This window comes from Cibotium barometz, chromosome 16 (assembly GCF_041138505.1).
Source record: "Cibotium barometz isolate CiBa-2024 chromosome 16, ASM4113850v1, whole genome shotgun sequence".
Lineage (NCBI taxonomy): Eukaryota > Viridiplantae > Streptophyta > Polypodiopsida > Cyatheales > Cibotiaceae > Cibotium > Cibotium barometz.
The window spans coordinates 40,973,632-40,996,814 of record NC_141061.1 but is presented as its reverse complement, the minus strand read 5'-3'; the positions used below and the strand labels follow the sequence as shown (position 1 = coordinate 40,996,814).

Below are 23,183 nucleotides of genomic sequence, written 5' to 3'. Positions count from 1 at the left end.
TTTGTTGTAACGGTAGACACTCGCTCATCATCTATAAGACCTAATGACCCCTATCTCCATCATTATGGGTTCACATCTGTTCATTGAAAAGTTAGAAAAGAAGTTCAATACCAGAGCAATAGGAGGGGACAGCTCCTACACAAAGACGCAAAACTTCATAGGTAAAAAGTGCACAATCTGTGGCAAGACCAACCACACCTACAAAGACTGTTTTTCAAAGAAGTCTTGCAAGTATTGTGGTAAGATAAATCACCATGAAAATAACTGTTATCACAAAGCACATGCAAATGTCACCCAGGAGGAAGAAGACTGCAAAGAAGAAGCAAACTTTGTAGAGTACGAAGCGCAATGGACTTTCTAAAAGCCCTCAACAACAAAGAAGAAGTTGGCTTGACAAAGTACCTCTTCATGAAGGGCTGCACCAGTCATAACATTCCAATGAAACTAAGTCATAGGCTTGGATTAATCCAGGGAAGTATGTATTAGGATAACGCTTGAGGAGGGTATTGAAAGCAAGCCTTAAATCCCAGTACAAATGTTGCTGGCATGTAAACAGTCTCTAAGTTAGTATTTGTGTGTATGTATGTGAGCCACCTCTTATGATGTCAGCAACGGTAGTGCCATGTGCCCACTCCATGTGAGTGTGTGACTCAGCCAAAATATAAACCCCATGGACTAAAAAATGTACTCACTCCTCATACTTTCATATCATAACAATCACATCAATATAGTACTTATTTTTGTGCAATCATTGTCTCTCCTTCACTCAACCATGGCTACTCCACTGTTTCAGCCACCATAGCTGAACCCTAACCCTAAAATTCCAACTTGCCTTGAGTGGGTCAATCAAGGACAAAGAGGATTGCATAGGGGGGACCCAACATTGTTTGGCTAAGCATGGGAAAGTGTAAAATCCTTGAGAAGATAATGGTATTGTACACCAAAACATCTAGGCTGATAGTTGCAACTAAGCCATGGAATTGTTTTTCAGCTCCCAAATACTGTCTTCTTCCTAGTTTGGAGCAGCCACCTAGTTTTGTTCCCATACGGGAGCCAAATCTGCAAACATAGACAGTTTTAATTAAGCAACGCAGCCTTCTTGTGACGTTGGTCTGTCTTCTCACAATGCCAAAAAAATAGTGCATCAATATCCTCACAAAACTGAATATTTCTCTTACACTCATCATGTGTAAATGGCGCCTCCCTTAAAATGCTAGCTTGCAACCAATCCAATTATCCATCTCAAAATGCTATCTTGCAACCAGCCCAATTCCAGATATTTTGAAGCCAACATATCCACCGAGCAAGGCCAGCAAACATGAGACTAGATGGGCAACAGCAACAATGGTGGGCTCTTTTACACCTCCGAGTTCAAAATGATGATGTACAGGAGCCATTCTGAATAGTTTCTTAGTGACCCCAGTCAGTTTCTTGGTACACCTTTTATAAGAGACCTGCAAGACGATCTTTTTAAAGTTATTGATGAACATGAACTGCAGACTCAACAAAGAAAGTTATTTGTCATGTGAGAGATGAGAAAAATTAAAAGCCAAGTGTGAAAGCATCTTCCACCCTAGTCAAGTCTCAACCTGAAGTATGACTGAGACAGTCTCCACAAAGAAAATGCCAGAGCAAATGAGAAGTGGCAAAAACATGCCCGTGCTTGCAGCCATGGCTGCTAGTGCTCCACCTAATGCCAAAGAACCAGTATCCCCCATGAACACTGCTGCCTTGTAATGGTTGTGGACCAAAAATCCAACACAAGCTCCAGCCATCGATACCCCAAAGATTGCAACAGCTGGGAAAAACAATCATATGAGCTTGGAAACACTTAGAATTCTAAAAAGTGAAGGATATAGCTTCACTTTTGAAAAGAAATCCTAACCATTTAAAGCCTAGAAAAACCTGAGTACCATTTTTTTGCAACCGAAGCATGTATAAAATACGACGATAAGCACTGCAACTGATAAAGAACCAAACGAGACAACCACAGGGTCATCGATTGTGGCCAGCTGTTTAAGAGTAGGCTATATCAATAAATAGCCTTACCACATTCAAAATAACATAATCTACCTTGAAAGATATGGGTGTATCTCTTTACACAATCGTTCGACCAGGATAAGAATAATACAATGGTATGCCAAACCTGCACCTGTTCTGCAATCCCACTATGAAATCATGCAGCAATTGGTGCAAGCACAGCTACAGCTACAGCGTGAGATTGCCATTGGGACACACGCATAGACAGGCCAGGATGATCTTTCGGTGCCTTGTGCGGAGGAAGAAACGAGCCTATCTAGCTAAGCTAGAGGAGGAGATCTACCAACTCTTCCTAGGGAAGGACAGCAAGAGGGCATGGAAGATGTCTCAGGAGAGACAGCCCGGTACTCCAATTACTACATCTGAGCTATATGATGCACAAGGACAGCCCCCCACCCCCCCTCCACTGGGAGCTACACCGGCTAGCAACACCTTTTTTTTTACTATGTGGATGGTGCTAGATGCGATAGCCAGGTTACAGAATGAAAAGGCACGAGATCATGATGGGCTAGTTGGAGAGCACTTCTGATATGCGTGCGACACTTTGGCTCCGCTCATCGTACATGTGTTTAATCGTGCCATTTGTGAGGGTTTCCCGGCAAGTTGGACAGAGCATATCATTGTACCACTCTTTAAGAGTGGGGACCCACCATGGACCAGGCAACTATACGACAATCATGATTGATCATTACTTGGCCAAACTATATGGTTCTATATTGGAGTCGGAGCTGAGCTGCTAGGCTGAGAGGCATGGTCATCGAGCACATGGGCAAGCCGGCTTTAGGAGAGGATTTACTACCTTGGATCACATACTGACACTTCGGGCACTTATTGAAGAGGGCAAGGCACAGAAGAGAAGGATATACTGCTGCTTTGTGGACTTCCACAAAGCCTTCGATACCATACCACGTGCCAGGCTTATGCACAGATTGCATGACATTGAGGTACCCGAGGACATGCAATGGGGGGTATATGCTTTGTATGAGTCTGTGACGGGCAGAATCAGAGCTCCAGGCGGACTATCCGATATGGTGACCAGCACGATAGGGGTGAAGCAGGGATGCCCGCTATCACCCACCCTCTTTGGATTGTACATTGATGCGGTCTCGGATTATGTAGACAGATTGGGAGGCCCAGGGGCATGCCTGGCAGGGGTGTTGATACCCATCTTGTTATATGCTGATGATATTGTTCTAATCTCAGACTCTCTGGAGGGATTACAGAGACACCTGGATGCATTACAGGCTTTTTGTGCGGATAGAGATCTGACAGTGAACCTTGGGAAAACCAAGGTTATGGTGTTTAACACCACACAGGCATGGGTGACGAGATCAGAGCCTCAGTTCACTTTCCGAGGGGAGCCGGTTGAGTACGTCAGGTCATATGTCTACTTGGGAGTTACTTTCACAGGACCGCGTTTCTCCCTGAAGGAGGGAGCAACAGCTAGATTAGCTCGAGGCATGCAGCCTTGGGGGCACTTGAGAGGCAGTGTGCACACATACAGTTTCACGAGCCACGCACCAAATTGTGGCTATTTGATACGCTTGTCACACCGACCCTCCGGTACGGAGCTCCAATTTGGGGGCCCAGCATACATCACAGATCTCAGAGAGGGACGGATGAGGGATGGAGGCAAATGGAGAGACCATTAATTATGATGATTGCCCGCATGACTCGAAGCAAATCATCAGTACCACATGAGATTGTTCGGGCTGAGCTGGGTGCCGCACCAGTATTGACCGAGGCCCTATTCCAGTCAGTTACCTTTTTATAGCGGCTATGGGAGCTCCCTCAGCAGAGGTACTCGCGATTGGCATTGACCTCATCCATACAGTTGGCAGAGGATGGAGATACTCATTGCTGGTACGCTCAGATGAGACAATGGTTTGACCTACATGGTTTGCGAATAGAGGCACTACCACCCTTTCAGTACAGTCTGGATTGTCCATTTTTGGATCTCACCTGCTCAGAGCAAAACCGCGTGATCAGGATGGATATCATCAGAGTGGACACAGAGAGGACATGGACTAGCCCCCTTGAGCCCTTAGGCACGAAAATGGCTCATTGAAAGAGCCATTTTCTACACCTCTCACTAGATGATTTTATCACCCGCCCAACGTACATGGATGTACACCTATCACATGGGATACGTTGTGCCATTGGACAGATCCGGACCTCATCACACCGGATGCGGATTGAGACAGGGCGATATGTGCATCAGATGTTGGACGACCGCATTTGTCAGCTATGCTACCACGAGGCAGAGACAGGGGAGCAGTACATTTGCCAATGTACAGTCTATTATGAGATCCGAGGGAGATATCACTGCCTCTTCCGAGAGGGTTTTGGGCCATTACGCAGGGTCATGGAGTTTGAGGATCAGAGATGCCTGGGATTGTTCCTACTTGAGCTTAGGAGACACAGAGAGACCCTCTTGGTAGACAGGAGACCGAGCCATGATGTACCTAGACAGAGGACCCTGACACATTTCTTCGGCACCAGCACCAGCAACCCAGCCCACACACCTCTTGATACCTTCTCCATTGGGCCATCAGGGCACCAACCACGCTCCCAGGGAGTCACCACTGATAGAGCACTCATCTTATGTCGCGCTCGTCGACCACGCCCACGAGGATCCCAAGCACGGCATCCTCACCATTGCCAGATCAGAGCCATTATTGCTCGGCATCGGAGGCGCCTACCTCGCTTCTACGACCTCTCCATTCTAGACAGCCCCATGGTGGAGATACTTGATCTAAGGAGAGGGCAACACTTCAACTAATCAGCATACATGGATCTACCTGATATACATTTTCCAGTATTTTCTACTCAGTATCATCTCGGAGTCTTACAATTCTGTTTTTATAACTGGTGAGATTGCCATTGGGACTCACACGCATAGACAGGCCAGGATGATCTTTCAGCGCCTTGTGTGGAGAAAGAAACGAGCCTACCTGGCTAAGTTAGAGGAGGAGATCTAGCAACTCTTCCTGGGGAAGGACAGCAAGAGGGCATGGAAGATGTTTCAGGAGAGACAGCCTGGTACTCCGATTATTGAACCTGAGGCATGGCATGCTTATGCTAGAGAGCTATATGATGCACCACGACAGCCCCCCACCCCCCCTCCACTAGGAGCTAGACCGGCTAGCAGCACCTTTTTTACTATGCGGATGGTGCTAGATGCGGTAGATAGGTTATAGAATGGAAAGGCGCAAGATCATGATGGGCTGGTTGGAGAGCACTTCTCATATGCGCGCGCCTTTGGCTCCACTAATCGTACATGTGTTTAATCGTGCCATTTGTGAGGGTTTCCCGACAAGCTGGACAAAGCATATCATTGTACCACTCTTTAAGACTAGGGACCCCATGGTACCAGGCAACTACACGACGATCAAGATTGGTCATTACTTGGCCAACTATATGGCTCTATATTGGAGTCAGAGCTGAGCCGGTGGGCAGAGAGACATGGTCATCGAGCACAAGGACAGGCCGGCTTCAGGAGAGGATTTACTATCTTGGATCACATACTGACACTTTGGGCACTATTGAAGAGGGCAGGGCACAAAAGAGAAGGATATATTGTTGCTTTGTGGACTTCTGCAAGCCTTCGATACCGTACCACGTGCCAAGCATATGCACAGATTGCATGACATTGAGGTACCTGAGGATATGCAATGGGGGATATATGCTTTGTATGAGTCTGTGAGACAGGCAGAGTCCGAGATCCAAGCGGGCTATCCGATATGGTGACCATCACGATAGGGGTGAAGCAGGGATGCCTGCTATCGCCCACCCTCTTTGGATTATACATTGATGTGGTCTCCGATTATGTAGAAAGATTGGGAGGCCCAGGGGCATGCCTGGCAAGGGTGTTGATACCATCTTGTTATATGCTGATGATATTGTTCTAATCTCAAACTCTCCGGAGGGATTACAGAGACATCTGGATGCATTACAGGCATTCTGAGCGGATAGAGATCAGACAGTGAATCTTGGGAAAACCAAGGTTATGGTGTTTAACACCACACTGGCATGGGTGACGAGATCAGAGCCTCAGTTCACTTTCCGAGGGGAGCCGGTTGAGTACATCAAGTCATATGTCTACTTGGGAGTTACTTTCACAGGACCGCGTTTCTCCCTGAAGGAGGCACCAACAGCTAGATTAGCTCGAGGGCATGCAGCCTTGGGGGCACTTGAGAGGTAGTGTGCACACATACAGTTTTAGGAGCCGTGCACCAAATTGTGGCTATTTGATACCCTTGTCACACCGACCCTCCTGTATGGAGCTTCAATTTGGGGGCCCAGCATACATCACAGATCTCAGAGAGGGACGGATGAGGGATGGAGACAAATGGAGAGACCATTGATTATGATGATTGTCCGCATGATTCGGAGCAAATCATCAGTACCACATGAGATTGTTCGGGCTGAGCTGGGTACCGCACCAGTAGTGACCGAGGCCCTATTCCAGGCAGTTACCTTTTTACGGCTATGGGAGCTCCCTCAGCAGAGGTACTCCGGATTGGCATTGACCTCATCCATACAGTTGGCAGAGGATGGAGATACTCATTGCTGGTATGCTCAAATGAGATCATGGTTTGACCTACATGGTTTGTGGATAGAGGCACTACCACCCTTTCCATACAACCTAGATTGTCCATTTTTGGATCTCACCCGCTCAGAGCAGAACCGCGTGATTAGGATGGATATCGTCAGAGTGTACACAGAGAGGACATGGACTAGTCCCCTTGAGCCCTTAGGCATGAAAATGGGTCAAGAACCATTTTCTACACTGCTCACCAGATGATTTTATCACCCGCCCGACGTACATGGATGTACACCTATCACATGGGATACGTTGTGCCATTGGACAAATCCGGACCTCATCACACCACCTACGGATTGAGACAGGGCAATATGTGCATCAGATCTCGGATCACCGCATTTGTCAGCTATGCTACGAAGAGGCAGAGACAGAGACAGAGGAGCACTACATTTGCTGATGTACAGTCTATTATGAGATCCGAGGGAGATATCACTGCCTCTTCCGAGAGGGTTTTGGGCCGTTACGCAGGGTCATGGAGTTTGAGGATCAAACATGCCTGGGGTTGTTCCTACTTGAGCTCAGGAGACACAGAGAGACCCTCTTGGCAGATAGGAGACCGAGCCATGATGTACCTAGACACCCCTACCCCCACCACCAGATCCCCGTCCCACCACCTCCACCTTCTTCACAAAGGGCATGGTCCTCAAGGCCATTCGTAGACTACGCAATGGGCGAGCCCAGGATCATGAGGGTCTCACCGCCGAGTACATCTTGCATGCCGATGATACCCTGGCGCCCCTACTAGCCTACATGTTCAATAGATTGCTTTGTGAAGGATTTCCACCCTCTTAGTCCACCAACACCATCACCCCCATCCTCAAAGCCGCCGGAGATCCACTTGATCCTAATAATTACAGGGCCACACATTGGCCAAACTCTATGGATCAGTGCTAGAGGCGGAGCTCGGTTCATTTGCAGAGAGCCAGGGATGCAGAGCCTCAAGACACGCTGGCTTTCAGAGGAGCTATTTTACCCTTGACCACATCTTCACCCTCTGTGCCATCATCAAGGAGGGAATCAGAGGATTTACTGCTACTTTGTGGATTTCCGCAAAGCCTTTGATACTGTACCCCGAGCCCACCTCCTACACCATCTACAAGAGATCGGAGTCCCAACTGACATGGTTTGGAGCATCATTGCCCTCTATGAGTCCGTCACCGGACAAGTGAGATCCCCAGGAGATACATCACAAAAGATTTCCAGCACTATTGGGGTGAAACAAGACTGCCCTCTATCACCCACTCTTTTCGGCCTCTACATTGATGAGAAATAAGTGCATAAGAAGTGGTTGCTTGCTTGCAAGTCATAACCTAGATGATCCCAAAAAAAAAAAAACTATGGAGGTCAAAACCTGCAAATTCACAAAATTCCATCTCAAGGAATTACAATTCAAGAAGTTCCATCTCACGGCTTAAGAACCTGCACTTTCACAATTTAAGCAGAACTGCTCTGGGACTGTAAACGCAAGGCTGTGCTGATGCTGGACAGAAAACGCAAGACTGTACTGATGTTTTGGGGACTGAGGAGGACTGTACGGCTGCGCCTGTATGCTGTCCTACTGAATTGTTGAGTTAGGACTGCTGACTGGCTGCGTTAGGACTCCTGAATTGCTGCGCTTATGGCTGTAGGGACTGCTGAACTGCATGCGTTGAAGAACCAGGGCTGGCTGAAGCAAACTCGAGCACTCCAAGGATTGGATGAGACTAGTCTAGTGCTGAAGGCAAGGGAACTCCTAGGGCTGAGGAGGAAAGCTCTGAGTACACTGAAGACTGAATGAGAAACTAAGCCCTATGCAAGCCTATTTATACTAACTAGAGGCTGGTCAAGTTGGCTGGTCATTTATTTAATAAAGTTTATATTTATAAATGACATTAAATGCTAAATAAACACCATAAAATATGAAAAAAATACCAAATAAATCCTAGTAAAATCCCTACGGCTTCTGGGATGTTCTAAATGATGCACAGGCATATGAATGCCTATTATGCAGGATGCAAAGTGCTTTCTGATGCAAACCCTAAGGCTTCTATTGACTCTACATGCATGAATGATTCTCTCCAAGTGGGTTAAGGGACTTGACTGACTGACCGACCCGCTAAGGCCAAGGAATGACCTACGTAGCTCGTGCCTGACTTATCCTGGACGACTGAGGATGTACAATGGGGTCACGGCGTACGACAAATATCATCCTACTAGGTTCTAATACTGTACAAATGTTGCACTGTTGATGATGAGCCAGTTTGTCACCATGCACTGAGTGCAGAGTGCATGTGACATTCCCTCCTGCTTAGCTTGGCGGCAGGTTCATGGCTTCCAAGTAGTCCGCCAACAATTGGGGGTACTCGTGGAAGAACTCCTCGTCTAGCCATACGGCTTCATGGATGCCTCGATCTCGGAATTTCGTATAGAACTGACATATCCGTCGACCGAAACCACGCTTCCATCGATGAAGAAGGATCTGCTCGGGCTCAATAACTTCTGCCTCGTCTACCACGTCTGGCTGCTGTTCATCTGAAACATCAAACACTTCTGGACCAACATATGGTTTTAGCCAAGAAACATGGAAAACATCATGCATTGTCCAACTAGTAGGCAACTTTAATTTCGTGGAGACATCACTTAACTTCTTAACTATTGGAAAAGGGCCAAAACTACGAAATGAAAGCTTGGGACAATGTTTGCCCACTTGTTTCAATCTTTGTTTTATGATGCACTAAGAGACCCAATCCCCTTCCTTGAAGTGGATATCTCGTCTAAACTTACATGCCTGTTTGTGAATTGAATAATGGCCAGGCTCAAAATTGAGGGCCAAACTGGGTTGAGTACCAAACTCTTCGGAGTCGACATACTGATATTCTAAGTCTTTTCCAGAGATGTTGAGAATGGTAGACTCCTGACTGGTCGGGATGCTGGTCTTTCTACTAAGAACATCTGCTACTGGGTTATGCTGACCAGGGATGTACTTGATCATTCCTCCAACTTGGTGGAAGAGCTGACCCTGTCTAGTGTGCTGAGCACTCCACTGGGCACTTGGCATCGTCGGGAGCCACTTAAGTGCTTGGTGGTCTATGATGACTGTGAAAATGCGTCCATAAGGAACAGGTTTCAAATGTTTGCGAACTGACTGCTGTTCTAGCTTGCCCATGAAAGTCTTGGAAAGACAAGAGGGAAACTTGCTAGGAGGATCTGCTAACTGTGGGATACTGGGTGGGAGATCATCCTTAAAAATGTCTAAATGAGAAAGGAGATCTGCCAACTGAGGAACTGAAGATGCTGAAACAGCGGTTATCGACGAGATAGAAGCTGTCTGAGCATAAATTAATGCTCCTTCTGCTCCCTTGCGGATAGCTTGATTGGCCTGGAGATGAGAAATCATAGGGATGCCAAGAATGCTCCTATTGCCCCGAAGCATGATAGGCTCACGAAAACCTTTACAAATAGTGAAAGTGTCCTGCCCCCAAACAAGAATAGGCTCATACTGACGGAACCACTGAATTCCGAAGATCATGTCACACCCCAACAGAGTTGGGACGATGAAATCTCGTTGAAATGAGGCCTTCTGAACTTCAAAGGCAAATTGTTGTGCCTTCTGGGAAATGTGGGTGTGAAGACCAGGTGTAAACCCGTCCACATCCAGATGATATGGGACTAATGTGCAGTTCAATTTATTAGCCAACTGGGGAGAGATGGCGTCTTCAGAACTACCCATATCGAAAAGGACTACAAACTGTTGGCCCTGGGCAGAGCCATAAGCTCGGATGAGGCTCTTCTGAGCAACATCGCTCTCACCCTCCTGCTTAGCATCAAATACCACGGATGGCATAGGATGCATAGAAGGTAAAAATTGAACTACATTTGAGGTAGTAGGCAAGGCTGGAGGAGCTGGGGAGGCTGTGGCAACTGTGGCAGAAGGAGCTTTGGCGGCTTGTGCCGCTTGCCATTTGTGGCAATCCTTCTTACCATGCCCTATAATATGACAGAAAAAACATCTATTTTCTGACTGGTACTTCCTTTGCTCCTCTGTAGGAAGATAACCTCCAGTAATGCCTGTTTTAGCCTTTTCATCAGGGGTTTTCTTAGGGTTAGATTCTTGATCTTTCTTACCCCCTAAACTGGAGCTATTAATGCCGTCCTTCTTGCAATCTTTAGAAGAAGCGTTACCTTTCCCTATCTGTGCAGCTGATTGCTGCTACTGGGGTTTGGTACTGGATGGAGATGACTGCTTGGGCTTGCCTCAGTTCATCTTCATTTCTTCATTCTGAGCGAGAGTCAAAGCCCGGTCATATGTACTTGGTTCAAAGTTACGAACTATGAACCGAATGTTAGAGTCCAATCCACGAATGAATTGCTCCATCTTAGCCTGCGCAGATAACCCTAACTGCTGTGCTAAAGTAATAACCTTACCGGAAAACTGAAGCATTGGGGATCCGTTCTGTCTGAGTCCATAGAACTCGTCTTTCAAACCGGTCATGTACTGGAGCGGGAGAAATCTGGTCTTCAAGTCATGGACAAAGATGTCCCAGTCAAAGGCTGACACACCTATGGCATGGTCTGTATGAATACTAGACCAATGCTGCCACCAAGTGACTGCCTCACCAGTGAGATGGGGAGCCGCTAAGTGGACTTTATCTTGAGGGTCTTTGATCCTAGCTATGGAAAATGAGCATTAAACTGATGAATAAATTGATTAACTGCTGATGAATGATCACACTTACCATCATACTTACTGAAGTTTGGTTGACTGCGAATGACGGTGGTTGATCACACTTACCATCATACTTACTGAAGTTTGGTTGACTGCGAATGACGGTGGTTGATGCTGCTGCGGACTACTGGCTGGTGACACCTATGACTGGGGAGACTGAGGAGAGCTGCTGATACCTCAAGTGTATGGCCTCCTTTTCTCGTTGGTGCTCGAATAACATACGTTCTCGATCAAGCTCACGTTGGTGTTCCCGAGCGGCGAGTTCAGCCTGACACCGGTCTTCGTCGATCCTGCGTTGGGCTTCCTCAAAGTCCCGTCTTTCTGCTTTTTCTCTTTTCCTTCGGGCCTCATCCTCTCTCCTTTGTTGTTCCATCTGAAAGAAGAGGGAGATGTAGTCGGGTGTTGCTGGAGGTGGAGAAGGACGTGCTACTGCTGCCTCCAAGAGTTGGAGACGCTCCATGAGCAACTGGTTCTGAGCTCTAAGAAGAGCTATGGTGTCTGCTGTAGTAGGCGAAAGAACATGGTCTCCTTCGGGGAAGACGTCTTCCGGCTGATGAGTACTCTCTTATGTAGACATGATGCTGAAGTCGGTGGTCGTGCCGGAACGCAATCTAACCATCCAAGGATGCCCCCACGCTAGGATACGGTGTGTGTGGACAATCTGAATCTAATACCAATGTGATATGCAGCGGAAGTCTTTGTATTGGAAGATCCTGTCACACAAATGCTCACACCGTCTTCTGTATCCCGAGTTTCGTGAGTTTAGCAATCCATTTTAATACTTCAAACTTTAAAGAGATGAGAGAGAGATATATGAGAACTGTACACCACATTGGGTCCCGAATTACCCACTGAAGGGCCCCCTATCCCGATAACGAGATATTTACACGGCTGTAGAAACACCTCGATGAACTGATCTCGAGCCTATGCACTCTTCCCAAGGGCATGAGGAAGGGCTGCACACCTGAGGTTGAGAAAAGAAGGCGGTGGATTGTTCTAAGCTATGTTAGAATGCTGTAAATGCTTATTAATGCTATGTTACCTTTACCAGATGGCTCGGGCAGATGGGGATGATGATTGGGAGGCTGAGAACTGCTGTAGACTGAAACGCAGACTGTATGGTTGAGGCTGGAATGAAACGCAAGGTAGGACTGTTGTGGGACTGTAAACGCAGGGCTGTGCTGATGCTGGACAGAAAACGCAGGACTGTACTGATGTTTTGGGGACTGAGGAGGGCTGTACGGCTGCGCCTGTATGCTGTCCTACTAAATTGTTGAGTTAGGACTGCTGACTGGCTGCGTTAGTACTCCTGAATTGCTGCGCTTATGGCTGTAGGGACTGCTGAACTGCATGCGTTGGAGAACCAGGGCTGGCTGAAGCAAAACTCGAGCACTCCAAGGGTTGGATGAGACTAGTCTAGTGCTGAAGGCAAGGGAACTCCTAGGGCTGAGGAGGAAAGCTCTTAGCACACTGAAGACTGAATGAGAAACTAAGCCCTATGCAAGCCTATTTATACTAACTAGAGGCTGGTCAAGTTGGCTGGTCATTTATTTAATAAAGTTTATATTTATAAATGACATTAAATGCTAAATAAACACCATAAAATACGAAAAAAATACCAGATAAATCCTAGTAAATTCCCTAAGGCTTCTGGGATGTTCTAAATGATGCACAGGCATATGAATGCATATTATGCAGGATGCAAAGTGCTTTCTGATGCAAACCCTAAGGCTTCTACTGACTCTACATGCATGAATGATTCTCTCCAAGTGGGTTAAGGGACTTGACTGACTGACTGACCCGCTAAGGCTGAGGAATGACCTACGTAGCTCGTGCCTGACTTATCCTGGACGACTGAGGATGTACAATGGGGTCACGGCGTACGACAAATATCATCCTACTGGGTTCTAATACTGTACAAATGTTGCAATGCTGATGATGAGCCAGTTTGTCACCATGCACTGAGTGCACAGTGCATGTGACACCAAACGACTCCACCATCTTCACAAATCAATGATCATCAATCCTTAGTGAAGATATCTATAGTAGTTTCGCTAGTCGAAGTAATTCTTTCAATCCTCACCAACATGTAGCTACTTCAACACAGAGCAGTTCAATAAGAGTCGAGCTTCATTGACGGATTAGGCAGGACTGGTCCCACACAAGCAAGCATATTGATCCCCATACTACTTTATGTAGATGACATCGTCCTCCTCTCAGACTCAGCCAAAGGGCTTCAAGGACAGTTGGATGCCTTACATGACTTTTGCACTCAACATGACCTCTCTGTTAACCTTGGTAAAACCAAGGAAATGGTCTTCAATACCTCTCGCCCCTTCACATCCAGATTAAGCTTCACAGATAGAGGGGATCCTATGGAGATTGTCTCATCCTATGTCTACCTTGGTGTCACTTTCAGTGGCGCACGCTTCACCATGCTTCCCACAGCACATGCCAAAGTGACACGGGGTTATGCAACCTTGAGCTTACTTGAGCGGTAGTGCTTCCAGGCACATTTCCAAGAGCCCAAGATGAAGGGATGGCTTTTTGACACCCTCGTCACACCAGCCTTGATGTATGGAGCAACCTTCTGGAGGCTAGATTTATTCGATGAGGATTGGCAGCGAGTTGAGAGGCCCCAGGTCATGATGTTCTCCCGTACGATCCACAGCAAAGCATCTGTCCCACACCAGATTATCCAGGTAGAGTTTGCTGCAGCCTTGATGGTAGTGGATGCACTCTTCCAGACACTCACATACCTCCATCGCATCAGTCACATGGATCCCCACAGGTACCCGAGGCTTGCCCTAGAGTCCTCAAGACAGCTAGCACTTGAGGGCCACTCTAGAGTATGGTATGCACTAGTTTCCACTTGGTTCTCAGTATATGGGCTCCGCATGGACCGCCTACCCCCCCTTCAATACAGTTTGGACTCCCCTTTTCTCCGGCTGTCTCACGAGGATACCAACCAGGTTATCCGGTTAGATCTTCTCAGCCTCTACACACATTGCACATGGATCACACCTCCAGAGCTCCCCATGAAGATGCACTTCTACAGAGATCACTTCCTCACACTCACTGAGGATGGATTCATCCAGTAGCCGGGCTACTTGAGTGTTCACATGTCCCATGCCATGCGAATTGCGATTGGCCAGATACGGGTTTCATCCCACCGCCTCAGAGTGAAGACAGGTAGAGCTGAAAGCATCTTTAGAGCCAAGAAGCTCATACGGAGACCCAGAGAGGAGAGGATCTGACGACTATGCCACACAAAGGTTGAGACGGAGGAGCAATAAATATGCCACTGCCCAGTATACTATGAGATCCGCGGGACGTTTCACTGTCTATTTCGTGAGGGATTTGGTCCACTCTCCAAGATCATTGACTTCCAGGACCAACGTTGCCTAGGCCTCTTCCTGCTTGAGCTCCGTAGACACAAGGACACCTTCTTGAGAGAGCTTCGGCCCCAGCTACCCCGCCCCCTCCCTCGCCAGCCAACCATCACCAATTTCTTCCGGACCCAGGAGGTGGAGGACGCCAACATAGTGTAACTTGGTTGAACACAATGCTAATCAATACACTTAAATACACTAACATTTGATGGACACTTGCTCAAATACAAGAAGTAATTTGCTGAATTGACAAGAGACACACAATGAGCCGGAACGGCCAACCCCTCCCCAAATAAAATATATTGATCTTGGGAGAATCAAGTACATAGTGTCATGGGCATTTTTGACCAGATTTCCATACCAATGCATATGAATACAGTATTGCAAACAAGTGGTTGTCGATGTAGACTTGCAATCCACACTACCCTCTCAAGTGCCCATGTTCCCTACCATCTGCTCTCTATTGTTCCACCAACACATGGTAGCAACAATCCGCAAGAGAGCACGTAGGACAAGAGAACACTACACAAGGTATGTGATCTTGTAATCCGGTTCCTCCCTCTTGCTACTTGCTTTCATATTTAAGCATTAAAGCTTACCAATTGCAAGTAGAGTCAATGACAGCGGAAGTCTTCGCGATGGAAGTCCTTGGAGTGATGAGATCTTCGATTTGTCGCATTTCTTCGCGACAAAAGTCTTCAAGAGGATGAAGGGAACCTTGGGAAAGCTTCCTCTATGGTTCAACTTGAGACAGGAGGACTGGAATTAGGGTTTTCAACAAAAAGACCAGAAATTACAGCAATAAAGAGAGCTGTTTTGCTGAATTTCAACCATTGGGAGTGTGTAGGAGAGTGATTAGCATCCGGAAACACTCTTGGAAGTTTGAGAAACACCTTAGCAAGCTTGGAAATGGAGTTGGGAAGGAGAAAAGTGCAAAAAATGCAACCCAACAGTCCTCATGAAGGAGGCGCCAATCTCTAGAGAGAGGAGGAGTGAGGTGGTGAGTTGTCCAGTGTAGGTGGCAGACAGGTGCTTTGTGGAGCAAGCTAGAGTGGACACATGGCTGGCTACTCCCTTTGTACAAAGGGGATAAGGTCTGGGTGGTGGACATTGGGTTATGTCCACCTCGGGACATCAGTGTGTGTGAACACCGGGCTGGTCATAATTTATAAGTGAGTTTTGGTCGCCCAAAACTTAATGAAGTGTGTACACACTCACTTATAAATTAGTGCTAACTCCTAAGGCTAGGTTTATGACCAATACTTACCACCTGTCACATGTGTAACACGTGGAAGCTCTGGAGTCTTCTTTCAATCCTAAACACTCTTGGAAACCTTCTGATGCAAAAAACGCACCATCTGATGCAAAAACGCAGATATAGAGAGAGAGTAGAGAGAGAGAGAAGTGTTGGAAATTCAGTATATTTCTATGATACAAAAAGGTATCTGAATCTGCAGCCATGGGCTGCCTTACATAAAAGGTGATGACACCTAAATCTGTCCCCTATGGGACCTCTAATGATCCAATCCCCTAGTGGGAGAGAATGCCTAACACAAAGAGCAAGTGCGCCTTTATATAGGCCTTGGGATCCATGGGAAACTAGCCGACTGCTGGTCGGCCAGCAGCCCTGCCAGAAAATACCAAAACGCATGCTCTTTTATTAGATACTCTTGACTTTATGATGCGCTTCAGCCCCCGGCCCCTTCTGGAATCAGCCGACAGCCCTTATCTGGATCATGCGCTTCAGCCGTCTGCTTCCCTCCATGATCCCACTTGTCCTGCTCCATGTCCACCTCAGATACTACACCTGAAGCTCCTACATTCTGGTTCTACCTATCTTCTACTAGTTCATGGTTTTTATCTGTTTGCCCCCTTCTGGATTTAGCCTTGAGAAGGTCCATGGCATTGCTTATGCACATGACAACATGCCACATAACCATGTCAGCAGACAGTTTCACACACACGGTTCGCGAGCGGGCGTCCCCTTACCCGGAACTACACATTGGTCAAGCAAGCATGAAAACAGCATGCAATTTCAATTCCAAGCAAGCACATAAAGATGCTATGCAATGCAACATTGGTATGGACAATCCCCGTTCACGAGACTATACCAAAATAGACGTGCTCCAGCCAAGTACACGAGGTACCAGACCCAATGGAACACCAATCCACCAAGCATTTCCGGGTATGTACACAGAGGCACAAGTCCCAACGGAAAGCCAAGTCCACAGTATCACATGAGTGGCATCAATCCCCGGTATATACAATTGCCATGGACACCAGTCCAATGTACATACATGATGAGAAAGCACGGGTGGACCAATTGGGTGGCCAAATGGTGACACAGTGTGGATCTTGTGGACCCTCCACGAGCTGCTTTGGACCTACCTCGCCTAAGAGGAGTTGCTCAGACGACCAAGCCTCTGCACTCCAGCGTGCCCGACGCCCTCGGCCCCCCCGTCAACCACGATCACCTCATCAGCTCCAGATCCAGGACATGCTCCACCGCCATTGAGCTACCTTGCCACGTGACATAGCTGAGGGAGACCTCTCGGCCATACTCATTAGCCCCATGCTTGATATTTTGGAGAGTGGTATACCATCTACTCGGAGCTGATGTTGCTCTCATGTTTCTATGTTCTTAGTATTCCATGATGAGTTTCTGTGGACAGTTTTGTATTACCCCAGTGAGATAGCTATGTTTATGTTTTATTTTCCATTCCATGATGAGATATGCCATGGACATTGTTGTATCACTTTGGTCTTATAGGCCCATTGGGTCTTTAGTAGACGCTTAATCTCTCTCTCTCTCTCTCTCTCTCTCTCTCTCTCTCTCTCTCTCTCTCTCTCTCTCTCCTGCGCAGATTTGTTCGTACAGCAATCGTCATCAGAAAACCGGCCGTACAGTTTTCCCCCTCTCTCCTTCTATGTTGGCCGTACACTGCAACAAGGCTGTCGGCTTGTTCTCTCTCGCTCATGGTCACCATGAAACTCGTTTCGGTGGCTTTGAAACTCATTTCAATGTTGAAACGTTTCATGTGCACATTGAAGCCATATCGTTTCATGTGGGAAAAAAGGTTGTGATTTTGTGTGTTTTTTAGCTTTTATAATTCTCTCTCTTTTCTTCTTTCATCCTATTTGTTCTTTTCTCTTCTCTTTTGTATGTCTTCTTTGTTTACCGATGATAAATATGCTAATATCATCTTATAACTATTGGCCAGTACCTTCACCTTTTATGTATATGATCGTTTCGGTCCAACGTTTCATTGTCCACCTACCTCGTGTTGAAATGTTTTGTTCCAAAATAAATCGTTTCAACATCGTTTTGTTTCGATAGTGAGACGTTTCACGGTGACCTTGCTCTGGCTGTACAGTCTGGGCAACCGACAATTTTCTTTTGTTCTCTCTCTACGCCGTGGCCGTACAAGGTACAACAGCCGTACAACTCTCCTCCTCTCTCTTGTGTTGGTCGTACAGGTGCTACGGACAGTTTGTGTGCAAGCGCCATATAGCCGTACAGCACAGGTTCACACGTGTGGAAACCAAGGGCTGGTTTGAGGCTTGATTATGGACTTTTTTGGGGACTGTGTGTCAGCTTTTGGAGCTGATTTATCTTACAAAAGTATTTTGTGGAAAAATCCGGTGTTATTCACACCCGCACCTTTGTTATTTTGTAAAGAGGTTCTATCTCAATAAAGCAGTACCTACAAGGGGCCAGCCATTCCGGCTCAATGCGGTGTTTATTCATAGTTCTTGTGGTTTCCTCCTGTGTGTACTCTGTTTGAATATTTGAAGAGTTTTGTCTTTCTATTCCGGTCTCCGCTTCTTGTGACAGCATGAGATGGGCCGTGAGTAGCAAAGAAATGTTTGTTGCATCTACCACCCATCTGGGTCCAAAAGGATTCTTGGGCATGGTAACAGTACTCCGCACGCTATGGTAATAGTACTCCGCACGCTGCTCAAGAGAGTGATGAAGCTCTGCCCTAACAGTACATAAAGAATCTGCAACCCATTAAACATGAGGATGTTTCTCGTGCTCTTTCTATAAGAGGCAGCCAGTCTACGTCTAATAGCCCTTTCTAAATCCAAGGCCTCTTGCCTCTTAGAAAGGGCATGTGTGATAAAAGTCACTAATATCACAGAGAGCAGAGGCCAGGCCTTACGAGGCTTGCGAGAAATCATGAGATCGCCAAATATCAAGCATGCGACGTGATAGCTCTGGGGGGCAGCGGTGGAGGGAAATGCGGGAGCAGCAAAGGTGGGAGCAGATGCTGGGAGGCAGAGGCGGCAGCAGATGAGGCAGAGGTGGGAGCAGAAGGGGGGCAGAGGCGGGAGCCATAGTAGTTAGGGGGTTGTTTGAAACGGGTTTCCTAAAAGTTTCAAATGGATTTCATAAAATCAGCCCACAGTTTCCTACAAGTTTCCTACCTACAAGTTTTTGCAGGCACAAAATTTCAAATATATATTGTGTAAAATATGTAAAAATAACACTAAATGTATAGAATACATGGAACATCAATTTGAAGCCTACACTCTTTGAATCACAAATAACAAAAACCATATCATCATCCATCATCAATGTCAAATGATCATGATTCATAGACCATGGCCCACTATCCTTGATCCATGATCCAATCATCCATCATTCCAGGCCACAAAAAAAAAACCATACATGACACTACATAAAAAACTTTATCAAAAGAATCGCACAGATTTCGACGTTAGATTTGGGGGACAAAAAAATGTCAAAAAATTTGCTTGAAAAAAACGTGTTTTCTACAAGGAAATGTTTCGGAAACGTTTCCAAGTTTCCTTCCCTGTAGGAAACGAGTTTCCTAACTACCATGGCGGGAGCAGCAGATGCAGGAGCAGATGGGGGGTAGAGGCGGGGGAAGCAAGGGCGCGGCAGGGCAGTGACAGAGGAGGGGGCGGAGGCAGCAGAAGGCAGGGGCAGCTGAAGAAGGCAGGGGCAGAGAAGAAGGCGCAGGCAGCAGAGGGCGGGGGCAGAGAAGACGGCGGCGGAATCAGCAGCCGTTAAGGCCTTAAATTTGATTGTAGGAGACTCAATTTTTTAAAAAACCCCTGAAATATTATAAATGTAAGAGCATAATTTTCACCTTTTTGAGAGAAGCCCCTATATCCATTTTCTAAATGTTGCCAACGACATGCAGGAAGCCGTTGGAAGATTTGTTGCAGATGACAAAGGGCGCCTGTGTATGACTGGGTGGTAAGCCAACTCTGGCAGCTACGTATTCGATGCAAGTGGTGGCGAGTGTGCAGATGGCGCCTAGAGCTGGTCAACAGGGAGCAACTGGTGGTGACGACTCAGGTTGGCGCTGGCACGGACAGCTACAGCAGTGTGCAAGTGAACAGCAGGTTAGTAATGTGTGTTGACGGCTCAGCAAGAAGGCAGAGGCAAGCTGCTGCACACAAATGATGAGGCAGGTGACTGATGGCAGGCAACTGCCAAAACCCTAGCTCTGATACCAAATGTTACGATTAGGGTTAGCATAGCTGTCTAACCTAAGGTGGATAGTCAATACTCATTGTGTGAGTGTAGAGAAAAAGAGAGAGAGAACGCTCAAAGACACAGATTATTGCACAGCTCAATGATGAATAGTTGATTGATGTGATGTTATGAAACCTTCAACTAGTAGCCTTAGAGACTTATGTGAATGACATCACTACTTATGTCAAACCTAAATAATATCTAGATATTTAACCACTCTTAAGAGTGGGTTCACACACACTCATTGTAGGCCCATGATTTGTTCTTTTCCTTGGACTCTTTCTTGGAATTTATATTGATAAGGTAGTTGATTTTACTGAGAAGCCATGAGGGGAATTCGCAACGGACTCATTCTCATCTAGTACCCATTCTATTGCTATTTTACTACATGCACATGATTTCATTTCCTCTTCACTGAAAGGGCTTTGAAAGCAATTGTGTGCAGCACAGACAACCTCTGTCTCAGCAAGACCATGTTGATACCCCTAGGATAATGGAAATGAACACGCTAACTTCACATACAAGAGGTGGTGGACTTCCGACATCTGAGTAAGGGGTATAGCTCCTTGAATTTAATATTTGACTCGAGCAGTTATGTATGGAACAACATGCTCGGGGCCTGACCTAGACCCAGAGAATTGGGCCAGGATTGAGAGGTTGCATGATGTTTTTGAGCCAAACTAGGAGCTAGTCCTTAATGTCACATGAGATCATCCTCACAATCTATTAAAGCTTCACCCCTTGAGGATGATGCAATCTTTCATGACCTACTTCCAAAATATAGAATAGAATACCGGTAGTATACCCAGGAAGCCTTCAAGTTGGATCAGTCACTTCATCTGTACACAAATATTAGACAAACAGTCATAGCAGCATAAAGAATAGGAAAAATGGAGTGCTCACATAGTAATGTATGTACCTGGATAAATGTGTATTACAGCCAAGGCCATGCCTACAAAAGCTGCAGCAGCTGTACCCGTAGCAAGACCATCTAAACCATCTGTTAGGTTTACACCGTTGCTCATAGCTGCAAAGCAGAATGCTGTAAATGGTAGATACCAGTTGCCTAGATTCGGGTGTTGAAACGGCAGGGGTACTAGTACCACTGTTTTCCTGCAAAATATAATAGTTTCCAGATGATTTACTTTATGGGGTTTTTAAAGCAATTAACAAATTACAATCTGACAATGACCTTTTACCACCTGACACTGACCACCCACACTACTCCATGTAACAGTTCAATATGCCCAAAAAAATTAGTGTGCAGAGCATCAAATTCTTACAAATAGTTTGCCCGTCACCCTTACAAGTACCAAGATTATCATTGGTATGCCTCTTTCGTCAAAAGCCCATGATCCCACCTAGGATGGTAAAGCATATTATATCTGTAATAAAGGCCATAGTGGAGCTGACATAAGGCTAGCCTTGAAATACAACTCATGTTAAAAGTGACCAAAGGATCACTTGGAATCAATCTCTGATGTCCTTAATTTAAGAACACTAAATGTGCATAGCCCATCTTTGTCTAACCAAGCAAATTCTCAACCATGATTCTGAAAGATTGGACAGACTAGACCCTGCTTTGTCGCAATCCAAACAGTAATGTTTCATAGAGTCTAGGCGTAGAACTGTTGGGGTTAGAACTTATCATAAGCATGATTGTTGTCTACTTATTTGGAAATTTTAACCAAGACCAAGAAATGAGGAAGTACTCTTTTAGATAGACTCCTGGCCTAGAGTGCGGGTCTAATCTTCTCTTTTGTGGTAAATCCATTGGTATCCTAGACAGCCGCCGGTAATAGAACCTACACCTTCTTTCTCTGGTCTTGAGAGATGATTCCCTTTCAGACTTGAACAAGTATATAAGAAATAACAGAATCCCATGCCTGACCACTTGGAGCAACTGCCTGCATGCGTGCGTTCGTGAGCTCATGTATGCGTGAGAAAGAAAGAAAGAAGAAAGAAAGAAAGTTGTATTAACGTCTTCAAAAGGCCAAAATGACCTCTGAGACCAAAAGGTTACATCATATCCATGAGGTACATCATCCTGGGTACAAAACAGTAATAAAGAAAGATAACAAAAATCTAGAACTATAAAATCTGATCTAGGTACATGAGCAGAGAGCTCTTATATCACTCTAATACATCCCTCATGGGCCGCTATGACATGGTGCTCAAGGTGGTAAAACTGAGCTCACGCGAGAAGGTCCTGCGATGATGGGTGATGATGGCCCGGATCCTCTTGTGGTGGCGTGGCCATGGGCGAGGGCCATGGGGTATGGGGCGTCGAGCTTTGCATAATTTAGTGGCTCTCTCGAGTGTCACACCTCTCAGCCGAGCTCTTGCACTAGCCTGTGGTCTGAGTAGGATGTGTGGATCGGCCCTCGGAGTGCTCGTATGGAAGAAGTCGGTGAGAGCTCTCTGTGTTGGTCCTCGAGCAAGTACAGCTGATCTGCATCTCACTAAGGACTCCCTGTGTCTACGGAGCTCTAGAAGAAAAAGTCCCAGGCATCTCCGATCTGGGAAGTCCATGATGCTGGAAAGTGGTCCGAACCCAACTCGGAAGAGGCAGTCGAACCTCCCCCCGAATCTCATAGTGTACAGGGTATCGGCATATGTAATGATCCTCTATCTCGGGCTCTGTGTGACAAAGCTGGCATATCCTGTCCTCTGGTGCGGCCGCCCTAGGCCCATATCTGGCAATCTCCACTCTCAGCTGGTGGGACCTGGCTGATCGCACATCTCACCCCAAAGGATAGGTGTGTGTCCATGTAGCGTGGGAGGATGATGAACCCATCCTCTGTCAGGCATAGGTGGTGATCTCTATAGAAGGCCATCTTCGTCCCAGTGGACGACTAGGTAAACTCCATGTCCTCTGAGTATCCAGTCTGACAATGTCCTTCGTGATAACCCTGTTCCGCTCTGTGCGGC

At 46.5% G+C, this 23,183-nt stretch overlaps 1 protein-coding gene across 6 annotated transcripts in view; it reads right to left on the bottom strand.

Moving 5' to 3' along the window:
• Positions 1-457: 457 nt before the first annotated feature.
• TRANS11 (translocase 11) overlaps positions 458-23,183 on the bottom strand; it is a 66,360-nt gene continuing 43,634 nt past the window's right edge. For all 6 annotated transcript variants that reach the window (XM_086810593.1, XM_086810591.1, XM_086810588.1 and 3 more), the window contains 4 exons: positions 21,172-21,365; positions 1,590-1,798; positions 1,179-1,454; positions 458-1,059 (listed from right to left, as the gene is read on the bottom strand). In XM_086810593.1, the coding sequence (XP_086666719.1) occupies positions 1,444-1,454; positions 1,590-1,798; positions 21,172-21,365 (414 nt within the window). In that variant the 3' untranslated portion in view covers positions 458-1,059; positions 1,179-1,443. The remainder of the gene's footprint in view (positions 1,060-1,178; positions 1,455-1,589; positions 1,799-21,171; positions 21,366-23,183) is intronic.